The sequence below is a fragment of the Apodemus sylvaticus genome, chromosome 5 (genome assembly GCF_947179515.1).
Source record: "Apodemus sylvaticus chromosome 5, mApoSyl1.1, whole genome shotgun sequence".
In the NCBI taxonomy this organism is placed as follows: domain Eukaryota; kingdom Metazoa; phylum Chordata; class Mammalia; order Rodentia; family Muridae; genus Apodemus; species Apodemus sylvaticus.
In genome coordinates this window covers 11343747-11355778 of record NC_067476.1, presented here as the reverse complement: position 1 = coordinate 11355778, position 12032 = coordinate 11343747, and the positions used below count along the sequence as shown (strand labels likewise).

At 52.6% G+C, this 12032-nt stretch overlaps 1 protein-coding gene and 1 pseudogene across 2 annotated transcripts in view; both read left to right on the top strand.

The window, feature by feature from the left end:
• Positions 1-6537: 6537 nt before the first annotated feature.
• Positions 6538-6692, top strand: LOC127686567 (uncharacterized; annotated as a pseudogene).
• Positions 6693-8422: 1730 nt separating this feature from the next.
• Positions 8423-12032, top strand: part of Dnm1 (dynamin 1) — a 43806-nt gene continuing 40196 nt past the window's right edge. For both annotated transcript variants that reach the window (XM_052182173.1, XM_052182172.1), the window contains exon 1: positions 8423-8654. In XM_052182173.1, the coding sequence (XP_052038133.1) occupies positions 8494-8654 (161 nt within the window). In that variant the 5' untranslated portion in view covers positions 8423-8493. The remainder of the gene's footprint in view (positions 8655-12032) is intronic.

Below are 12032 nucleotides of genomic sequence, written 5' to 3'. Positions count from 1 at the left end.
GGACAAGAGTAAATTCACAGGTCAGAAGACTTCCGTGAACCCAGCACACGGGAGGCAGAAGCAGGGGGATCACGAGCCAGCAAGATCTATATTATTATTATTGTTGTTGTTGTTGTTTTAAAGTTTAAAAAACCCCACAAACAAACCGCACTCTAGCTTGGCTGGGCATAGTGGCCCCAGCGTATAACCTTAATGCTTGAGGGACAGAGTCGGTGTGATCTCGAATTCAAATTCAAAGTCAGACTGGACTAGTGAGACACTGCGGCAAATGTAGCTGGATGGATGGATGGATGGATGGATGGATAGACGTCGTGCCCTTGTGGGAACACACGCGCAGGTAGTGAAGGTGGAGTCGCATCACCGCAGCCTTCTCCTGGCTTTGAGACCCTGAGGGAGAGGAGGAGTTCTCTCTGCCGGTTTTTTGATCTGCAAAATAAGTGTCCCTTCTAGGGTGTGTGTGTGAAGATGACATTACATAATGCTTAGCACTGACGCCGGTACACAGTGAGCTTAGCTAGTTGCTAAAGAGAAAACACTAAAAATAATGCTGGTGCTGGCGAAGATTGGCAAACAGCAGGAGCTAACTGCGCATGCGCATCTTTCAAAGCCAGTAGGTAGCAGCCAAGCCCTCATCAAGAAAGCCCTTTGCCCTTTGCCCTTTGCCCTTTGCCCTACTAACCCCCTTGCAGGACTGTAATCCAGGAAAACGACTCTAAAAGCCAGGACGTTCGTTCCTGGAAACGTTATTTATAATAGCAGCCTGGAACGCAGTCAACTTCAGAGGGAAAACTAAATAAGCCACGGTGTGCCTTTTAAGAATGAGAAAGCACCTAGTCACCAGAAATTAGGTTTTCAAAGGATTTTAAACATTGACAACACAACACGGTGTGAACTCAGCAGGTTCCTAAACTCCATACATATTATATATAATCTGAGTTTTAGGGGCGGGAGGGGATAACAGTGTGTAGTGGGCTCAAGAGGAGATTTGTATTTTCCTGTCTAATTTGCAATGATTGTGTTGATGACTCTATCCGGGGAGAGAGACTTTCTTTTTACTTTTTTTTTTTTAATGTGTGTTATCTCTTGACGATAACTGAGGTTGAGGAAGGCTCTGGATCTACTGTTTGGAGCTAATTCTCTTTGACCAATTTCTTGCAGACAGAATTTCTCACCACCCAAAGGAGACATTTTTTGGGGGGGGGAGAAAAGGCCTCCCTCATGGAGACTGAAAACCCTATTGAAATCTTTCTTGGGGTTGGTGAGATGGCTCAGAGGGTAAGAGCACTGACTGCTCCTCCAAAGGTCCTAAGTTCAAATCCCAGCAACCACACGGTGGCTCACAATTATCTATAATGAGATCTGATTCCCTCTTCTGGTGTGTCTGAAGATAACTACAGTGTAATTACATATAGTAATAAAGAAAGAAAGAAATCTCTTTCTTGCCTCTTATTTTGTATTTTCATCACTAGTATGTTTTGTGTGTATTGTTGGGGGTATGTATGCCATGTGTGTAGAGGTCAGAGGTCAGAGCTATGGGGTCTGTTCTCTCCTTCCTCCTGGGTTCTGGGGGGTCCAACCCAGGCCACCGGGCTTTGAAGCAAGTGCATTAACTCAGCGAGGCATCTCCCTGGCCCCTTTGTCTCTATTGTGAAAATCCTCCTTATTAGAGAATAAATTCCTACATTCGGTGGATCTATGCCAATACCAGTTTTGACCCAGGGTCCAACCTGCTCCTTCTAGTTATGTCCAATGTACCCCAAAATCAGAAAGTAAAGAAAACTCGCCAATTCCAGATCCTGGTTTGTTTGTTTGTTTTCTTCCAGATGGAATACAGAATTTTGTTAAATCCCTCCCTGCCTCTAAAATCCAACCAGAAGTTTGACTGATGTTGCATGAAATGTGTTTTAATTGGAGGAAAGTTGTCATTTTTACTCTGTTTTAGATTTTTTGTATGTTTTGCACATGTGTATGTCTGTGCACCACATACAAGCCTGGGGCCCATGGAGGGTGCAGAACGCCCGGAACTGGAGTGATGGACAGGCGGGATTCTTAAACTTCGTCCTCTAGCAAAAACAAATGCTCGTAACTACTGAGCCATCTGACTTACCCTGAGCTTCCAGGTTAATGAGGTCCAGCCAAGCTCAGAGCCTCGAGACTGTAACCCCAGCACTCGGGAGGTCGAAGCACAAGAATTGCTGTAAATTCAAAGCTGGCTTGGTCTGTGTCGAGGGTTGTAGGTCAGACAGGGCCACATAAACAACACCTTGTTTGTTGTTGTTACTGTTGATGATGGTGGTGGCAGGGGCAGAGGATGTAAGTCAACTATCAGAGTGCTTGCCTAACATGCCCAAAGGCCTGGATTTTACCTCAGCACTGCATAAAACCAGATATCGTGGCATACGCCTATAATCCCAGCACTCGGGAAGTGAAGACAGAAAGATCGTGTATGAGCTCATCTACAGTTACTAGAGTTCAAGGCTAGCCTGGGCTATCAGAGACCCTGCTCAAAACAATGGTGACAACGGTGATGGTAGCAATAATAATACAAGTGTCTGGTTCCTGAAGTCTCACATTGTCTGAGTTTTGCAGATCCCCTCCCCCGTGCCAGCATTCATACAATTTCTATAATGGCTACTGTTACTATTTTCTAAGTGGCTATTGACCACGGCATCTCCATCTTGTAACCTGCTACCTCCCCAGCTCCCATTAGTTCCATCTCTAGTGATGTCATATGCCTCTAGACAGCAAAAGAAACTGCTGAATTGTCCCCATGTCCTTGGGATCCAGCTCACTGCACCCGCCAGGTGAGCATCAACGAATGGGTGAATGAATGTAGGATTCTAGTATGCGAATCCAGCTACCTCCCTCTGTCCCCAGCTGCATGGTCCTCCAGGACATTCATCCTCTTCTAGAGGAGAGTCCCAGGCAGGTGTCTAGCATAGCACACCAGCAGATGACAAGGTGGGCCTGCCACCTGCCACACCAGCTCAGAACGCCTGGGAGCCAGCCACGCCCGGCAGAAGCTTCAGGCTGGGTAGGAAGCAGAAAGGCTGTGAGACCCTGTGTTTATCACGTGACCTTCCCAGGGGCTGTCGCCCACCTGTGCCTCTTCCTATAAATAAACAGATAGATAGATAGATAGAGAGAGAGAGAGAGAGAGAGAGAGAGAGAGAGAGAGGAGGGAGGACAGAGGTGGGAAGCCCAGGATGGGCACAGCTTGGTGTCCATCCTCCATCCCTACATTCTGGAGCAAGCACCCTTCAGACTGAGGGCCTAATTTGGACATTTCTGCTGCACACCACTGATTTGTGGGTGACAGCAACCTCCCCCCCATACCTTGTCATCACAGCCACTGCCCACCACCACCACCTTCCTAAGACGCTAGGGTCTCTTGAGAGGGTGGGAGCAGGGAACTGCTTACAGCTATACTGGTAGTTGTTTTCATTGGTTCTCAACCCAAATTCACTCCATTGCCTCTGGATCCTGAAATTCAGGGATTTTATTACCCATCCCCATTGGAGAAGCTGAAGATCCCACAGGTAACGTGGCTTGCTCCAAGTCGTCAGGCCGGAAGGAGGTGCGTGGAGAATGGACAAAAACAGTGGACTGTTGGCTCCATTTCTCACCAGGGCTGAGTCAGCAATGCCTTCAGTCCTCCTCCAGAGTCATAGGGAGCACCTCCCCATGCAATGCCATCAGTCATGCCCCAGGGTCATGGGGAGCACCTCCCCATGCAGTGCCATCAGTCCTGCCCCAGGGTCATGGGGAACACCTCCCCATGCAATGCCATCAGTCCTGCCCCAGGGTCATGGGGAGCACCTCCCCATGCAGTGCCATCAATCCTGCCCCAGGGTCATGGGGAACACCTCCCCATGCAATGCCATCAGTCCTGCCCCAGGGTCATGGGGAGCACCTCCCCATGCAGTGCCATCAGTCCTGCCCCAGGGTCATGGGGAGCACCTCTCCATGCAATGCCATCAATCCTCCCCCAGGGTCATGGGGAGCACCTCCCCCATGCAATGCCATCAGTCCTCCCCCAGGGTCATGGGGAGCACCTCCCCATGCAATGCCATCAGTCCTCCCCCAGGGTCATGGGGAGCACCTCCCCATGCAATGCCATCAGTCCTCCCCCAGGGTCATGGGGAGCACCACCCCATGCAATGCAGTCAGATCCCTCTCAGGCTCATGGGGAGCACCTCCCCACAGGATAGAACCAGGTAAATGTAGATACCTAGAGCAGCAACTCCCCCAACCTCTGAGAGTGTGTTTGTACCCAGCACTCCTGCATGCCCTGGCTTGGCCCAGGGGCTTCCCCTGCAATGCCCCTGCTGTGCCCCTGCCCTGATTGCCTGTTTTTGTTTGGGTTTCTGTTGCTGTGAAGAGACGCCATGACCACAACAACTCTTATAAAGGAAAACCCCTGATTGGGGCTGGCTCGCAGCTTTAGAGATTCAGTGAATTACCATGGAGGGAAGCATGGCAGTACACAGGCAGCTGTGGTGCTGGAGAAGGAATCAAGAGTTCTACATCTGGATCCGGTTCTGCAGGCAGCAGGAAGAGAAAGACGCTGGGCCTTGCTTGAGCTTGAAACCCCCCAAATCTATCCCCCCTTGCCCTGCCCCCCGTAACACATTTCCTCCAACACGGCCACACCTCCTGCTCCCTGTCAAACAGTGCCACTTCCTAATGACCAAGCATCTGAATGTAAGCGCCTTCAGGGGCCATTCATACTCAGACTACCACAGCGCCCTTGCTCTGTGAGCCTGACCTGCTGGGCAGGCCTGGTTCTCCCCGTGAGTCCCCGCTGCCATGGGATGAGCCTTGCATCTTATTCCGCTCTTCACGGACCTGCCTGGGTTTTGCATGAGTTCTCATACCAAGCAGACACCGATCCCTGTATGTTGACAGACAACAGACATACAATGAAATATAGATCCAAAGGGCCAGGCCCAGAGAAGAACGGATGGCTGACTACTAAGAGCTGTTATCTGAAGACCACTGTTCCAATCTGCTGCCGTGATTCTCTCAGTTTTTCTTTATTTTAGTGTGTGTGTGTGTGTGTGTATATATATGTGTGTGTGTATGTGTGTGTATGTGTGTGTATGTGTGTGTATGTGTGTGTATGTGTGTGTGTGTGTATGTCCATAAGTCTGTGTGGAAGTCAGAGGACAACTTGAGGAAGTCAGTTCTTCTTTTTATCTACGTGGACACTAGGGATCAAGCTCAGGGAGGCTGGCTTTGAGGTGAGTGCCTTTGTGTTCTGAGCCATCTCCCTGGCCCTCACATGCTTGGTTTTGTCTGTTTTGTTTTGTTTTGTTTGCATCTGCTGTGCACACATCACAAGAGTTTAGTGTATATGGTTTTATGTGCACTTAGAAATTTATATATCTAACTAGGAAGACAGCACATTTGGTAAAGGGTTGACCTTATGAGAATAAAGACCAGAGCCAGAACCACAGAACGTGTAAAGAAACCGAGGATGGAGCACATGCTTGTAATTTCAGTGCAGAGGAAGAGAAAGAGGAGACCCTGGGCAGATGGCCGGTCAGCTGGACCTACTGGATGAGTCCCGGGGCAATGAGGGATCCCATCTCGAAACCAAGATGGGTGGCAGTCGAGGACATCGCCGACCTTCTTCTACCACACATCCTTCTCTAACCACACATCCATGCACACGTGCGCACACACACACACACACACACACCAAAAATACATAGACTCCCAGTGCAGACGATGTCTGTCACACCAACTTCCACTGGCAGCTTGGCTCTGTCACTTCTTGGCTTTGTGACCCTGGACACATTCCTCAGTGGCCACTCTGTGCCTCATTCTCCTCGTCTGTCACAGCAAGCTATTAAAGTTCTGAGATGGAGTCAGAGGATCCACCCAACACAGCTCCTGGCTAGGAGGAATGGCACAGGGCAGGGTCCTATTAATAACCGGGCTCCTCAGCGACCAAAGGTCCGGAGCTCAGCAGAGCATCCTCCCTTCCCAGAGTTCAAAGCACAGGCACAAAGCCACTTTGGGAGCTCTCATTTGATGGATGTATTGGCCCGCAGAGCATTCAGCTTCTCTGAGCTTGGGAATCTCTCTGCAGAAGCCCTCTTTCAGCCTCTACAAACCCATGTGGAGAGTGTAGGGTCAAAGGGTATGTCAGGTGTGTTTGTGTTTGAATTCACACCTATATGCAATTTCTTTTACTCACAGCATCACCCTCTTCCACACCCCAACTCCAGTGTGCCCAGCAATATCCTAGAGGCCTTGGCCCCTGCTACATTCAAGTAGTGACACATGATGTCCTGGGTGAGGACACATTTCTGACCAGCTCCCCACAGGACCCAGGGGCTCCAGGATCGAGTATTGCAGGGCAGTTAGCACAATCCCATTTTGTAAAGATGAAAGGTAAGCCACAGAATAAACTCTCAGCTGTAATGTTGATCCATAGATGGGAAGATAGTCATGAGGCTTTCAAATACTTCTAGGAAGTGTGCTTCTAACGGTAAGTTTTATTATGGTGTTTAAGTGGGGAAAATCATAACACTTAGCTGGCAGGAGAGATGTCATGATCAAGAAAGTGGTTTTCCCAGGGCGGAGCTCATCCATTGTGTGCTGACCCCGTGAGGTCCCCAAATGTGGGGAAACTCAACTGCATGAGCTGTGCCAGTGGAGGGCTACAGTCACACTTTCCCCTGGAAAGAAAAGGAAAGGAAGAAAGAATAAGAAAAAATAACAAAAGCCCAGTTGCAATGGTCCAGACAGACATCTTCAAACTGTGTGCCCAGCCTAAATTGATGGTGCTGGCCATCTTGGCTCACATCCCTATCCTCTCTAGGTTGGCTCAGAATAGCTGCTCTGGTTGAGGGGTGCTAGGGTGGTGTCTCAGCGGCCTGGATTTCTGATGTGGTAGGCATGGTTGTTAATGAGATCCGAGCACACTGGGTCTACACAGACACTCTATTTTGTCATTGTGCCAACTCTACAGATAGATAGCTAAGACCCAGAAGTGACCCAGAGGTAAAGCCCTAACTGAAGATCCCCCTTACTGGGCTCACGGTCCACCCACTTCTCTGCTCTGCTCAAGCATTACCATCTTGTATAGGTCAACAACACAAGCCCCGCCCAGCCCGGCTCCCCGCTCATTTATTGGCTTAGTTGCATATGGCCCCTCCCTTTCCCACTTGACTTTTGGCCACTTGAAGGTAAGGATCCTTCTCGCTGCCTTGTCTCTGGGGTCTAGCGCGCGGATGCCGTGCCTGTCTGCTCAGGAGCCACAGATTCAGAGGGTGAAAAAAAATGAGTAGTCTCTAATGCCCAGGGCCCTTAACCTAGTCTCAGAGCACAGAAGTGACCCGACGACCCTCCCTTTCTTGGCTTTTTTGTCGGGAGTCCTAACTAGGTCCTCCTTGATGCAAAAGTGGGTGGATGGGCCTGGTACCCAACGATCTGTCCGTGTGAAAAGAACAGGCAAGCACGACTGCAAGGGCCCTTGGTTTCAATCGCACTATTTGCCACTGACTGGGCCCGACTCTCATCCTCTTGGAGCCCTGGAGTTTAAGGCGAGAACTTTCGCTTGTCCTAGGCAGCACGCCCTATTTCAGGGCCTTTGCACTTCCTGTCCACTCCACCAGGGTGTTTTCCCCCTATCTGCGTGGCAGGCCCCCTTCTTATCATTTACGTTCCCTTTGAAAGGTCACTTCTTTGGAAAACCTTTGACTCCTTCCGGCTAATGCGACTTTCCAACCCCTGTTGGTTTCCTCCGTTTCTTCTAATACAAACGATCTTCTGTGTCCGGTCTATCCCACCACCTCTACACTCAGAGGAGTGTAGAGTCACTAGCTGTTCTGCATAGTGTTGTGTGTATAAGTTTAGGAAGGGGCCTAGCTTATCATAGGTTTCCTGGTAATTCATTGAATTTTGCCTTTTTTTTTCTTCCTCCTAGTACCAGAAACACTGAGGCCCCACGATAGGAGGGACTATGTTGCAAATTTTTGATTAGTGTCAGAACCTAGACTAGAAAGGCTAAGGGGACTAGGGCTGACTTTGGTCAGCTGACTGCAGCCTGAGGATGCCAGATCTTCCCTCTAAGGCCTCAGTTTCTCCAGTGGAAATTACTGCTGAAATGAAGTAATTATGACAACCACATACTAGCACATGTATAGAGTTAGCACCCCTATCTATCACTAAAAATATTATCTTCGGTGCTGCATCCATACCCCCCCCCCCAGAAACACAGGTAAATCTCCCCGAAAGCCGCAGAAGGAGAAAACTACAACACCCATGAGGCCCCGCGCTGCGCCTGCGCATAGTGACCAGTTCGCGAATCCCCACGCGCCATCTAGCGGCGGTCTGAAGAAGCGCCCGCTTGGATCCCCGAGGGGCGGGGGACCCGCGGCGCACGCAGTCGGGATATTCGGCTGCAGCCGCGAAGCCGGGGGCCAAGAGCCGGAGCAGGAGCGGCGGCCAGGATCGCAGCCCGCCGGGCCCGCCGCAACCATGGGCAACCGCGGCATGGAAGACCTCATCCCGCTGGTTAATCGGTTACAGGACGCCTTCTCCGCCATCGGCCAGAACGCAGACCTCGACCTGCCGCAGATCGCCGTGGTAGGCGGCCAGAGCGCCGGCAAGAGCTCGGTGCTGGAGAATTTCGTGGGCAGGTAGGAGCGGCGCGGACACCCGCGCCCCGGGTCCCCGGGTCCCCGCCCCGGGCTCCGACGGTCTGGGCGCTGCTCTGGCGGACCGAGCGCCCCCGCCCCCCCACTTGAGCCCTAGGGTCCGCAGCGCCCCCGCCAGTCCGCGGATATCAGTGGAGTCCCCCACTCACGCCCCCTCCTTCACCCCATCATCCGTAGGGCGACCCCGGCAGAGGGTTGCCCTTGGTCTCCGATACCCGGACCGAGGGGGCCCGCATTTCTCAGAGCCTCGCTGGGAGCTGACAGCACTCGGAGGGCAGTGTCCCCTTACTGGGCTCCTTGGAACCGGCTCTGCCCCTCGTGGGAATTCCTGGTCGTGACAGGGGACAGCCCCCTCCCCCAGTCCTAGAAAAGGACACAGCCCCATTGGCATCGGGGACCAGGCACAACCCCCCCCCCGCACACGCACACGCGCGCACACACGCACACACACGCACACACACACACATACACCTCTGCGGCTCCCGCCGCCATCCGTGCGCAGAGCGGCAGAGGGGGAGGCGCGGGCTGCGGTGTGAGGAAGGGAAGGGGGGTGAGAAGCGGCCTGTGAGCCTCTACGGATTAGCCTGCCCCTGGCTTCGCCGCCCCCTTGGGAAGGGGCCGCTTGTCAGAGTCTTCCATCCCTGGCCTGGCAGAAGGGTTGTGATGGAGAGAAAAGGCGGCAGAGGGCAGAGATGACTAAGTCCAGGAGGCAGGATGGCGGGGAGGCGGGTGGTGAGCCATTGCAGAACCTAATCCTCCTCTGGCCTCAGATCCCACAAGGCTCTGGGAAGGCCAGGTGGCAGAGTGAACGGGGAGCCTTAGAGACAAAGGGTCTTGGACTTAGAGGGGCAAGCAGGGTCGTGACCCCCCAGGCTCCGCTGGAGCAATGGAAGACAGAGGTGGCATTTCTAGTTCTTAGAAAGGGCAGATGATTCTGTGAGTTCAGGTACAGGCTGGGAAGAGGGGTCCCAGGACCATCGAGGAGGCCGGAGTGTTAACTTGACCTCTCCTCACCCTTGAGGTGCAAGCTCTCATCTTTCTAGAAAGTCTTGCTTTCTTGCAATGACCTTCAAGTCTAAGGAGATGACAGGCATGAGGGGGAGGGAAGCAGCGGCCCCTCCTTCCACAAGCATTCTGTGGGGTGGCAGCTGGGTCTAAGCCAGGTGCCTTGGGCAAGTCACTTGCCTTTACCAAACCTCAGTGTAGTATGGACAGATTGGAGGGTTGATGCCACCACTTACATGTCCTGGGAAGCCCCTGCAAACCCACGGGGGCGGGGGTGAGGGGGACAAGGCAGGCAGAGGACCCAAGTAGAACCATGTAGTCGTGAGATGTAGACATGCCACAGTGGAAGTAGCTCTGTCTGTCTTGTCAGCAGAGAGGAGCAGCTGTCTCTGGATCATGTGATCCCAGAGCTGCAGATACAGGCAAGAATCCATATAGATGAGCCCCTTCCCAGGGGTGCAGCACTCAGGGCTGTCTGGAGGAATATACCCTGAAGACAGGGGCGTGGAAGGGTGACCAGCACTTTACACTGTATAACCAACCCACAGTACCATATCTCGTCCTCTGAGCATATGCTGGACTGTGCGCTCTAGTCGGGGCTGCAAACCGGAGCCCCTCCCTGCCTTGCTGTAGCCCCTGTGAAGCAGACACAGTGGTGTCCACTCTATAGATGGGCAACTGAGATTAGATGCTTTTCTCAAGGTCACATTCCCAAAGGGTGATACCTGTCAGACTCCATCTTGATCCTGCATTGGTCATGGGGATTGATTGGAGTTTAGACATCTGAGTTCCCATCTGTAAGATGAGGACCCCGGAAGCTTACCTGGACCTCCTAAACCGGTACAAACGCCAGTCACTAAACCCGTGGAAGAGAGTCATTGGGATGCTTTGAGAGTCCATGACGTCCTGCCCAGGGCAGTGTCTAGCCCAGACCACAGCAGCTAGACAGCCACAGCTCTTGACCTGTCCGAGAGGCCACTGCTCCAGCCAGGAGGACGTGAGAGTGTCCAGATACGGGTCTGGGACAGAGGAAGAGGACTGCTCCCAAATCGGAGGGGCAAGCAGGCAGCAGCGTCGACCCTAGTGAAGAAGTCACAAAAGGAGCAGCAACCTTGAGGCTAGGGGCAGGGTCAGGTCCCAGCTAGGGGCGGGGTCAGGCTCCTGCCAGCCTCACCCGTGCACCAGCTTCCTCACAGATTCCAGACCTCTCTGCCTAGCTCTGGGTCCCTAGACCCGTGCACATGGTAACAACAGCACTTTCTCCTGGGGCGTTCAGAGCACCGAAGCCCCATGGAGAGGAAGTGGCAAACTCCCTAGAGGAAACAAGCGAATCCAGGCCAGGCAGGCTCTCACGCATGCAGGTGTCAGCTCTGCAATGGAGGTGACCCAGCAGCTGTCCCGGACCCTGCTAGGTCTTGTTTGAGTCTATGCTCTTCCTTTCCCTTCCCTTTACAGATGGGGAAACTGAGGCCAGTTCATCCAGTCATTTAGCAGTCATTCTTGGAGGGTCCACAGCAGTCATACTAGAGAGTCTTTGGTGAAGCTGTGCATTCCAGAGAGAGAAACTGAGGCACGTGGAAGCTGTGATCTGACTCCCAGAAGGAACTGGGCTGCTTTCCACACAGAGGGCTCAGAAGGTCTTAGAGGAAGGTCACTCCTAGGAGAACCAAGCAGTGCCAAGCTATGTGAGAAGCTGGGAGAAAACAATCCCAGGCCAAGGAGCAGCAAGTGCAAAGGGCCTGGGGCAGGAAAGAATCAGTTTGAGCTACAAACAGGTACCACTGAGACGGAACAGTGGGATAGGCATAGACAGGGCCTCCATCTCTGAGCCCTCAGGCCAAGGTGGGGGATTTGGTTTGTTTTCAAGATCCTTGGAGTGGTAGGGTGACTTGAGAAGCTTCTGACCAAAGGGAGACAGGAAGGAGGCAAGAGCCAGGTCTACGGACACGCCTCCAGGGAAGTCGGAGAGTGTGGGCTTAGATCTGTGTGGGGCCAGGTCCCACTGGCTAATAGACTGGAGAGAGAGTGGGGAATCGAGGGTGACTTCAGGGTCAGGGGTGATGGCATCATGTGGTCAGGAGACCCTGGGGAACTGACCTTAGGGCCCGTGGGGTGGCTGGCATAGGTTAAAGGCAGCAGGGATTCAGTCTTGATCATATTGAGCCAAAGATGCCCTAGACAGGTCCTGGTGGCGGTGGGGGATGGGGGAGGGCCACGGGAGATATAAATTTGGAAGCTGTTGGTGTAGACATGGGATTCAGTCCCGTGAGAACAGATGAGATCATGCAGTGTGGTGCAGCTGGAGGAGAGTCTGTGCTCCCCAAGACTCTAGCATTTCCTGAACGGATAGATGCC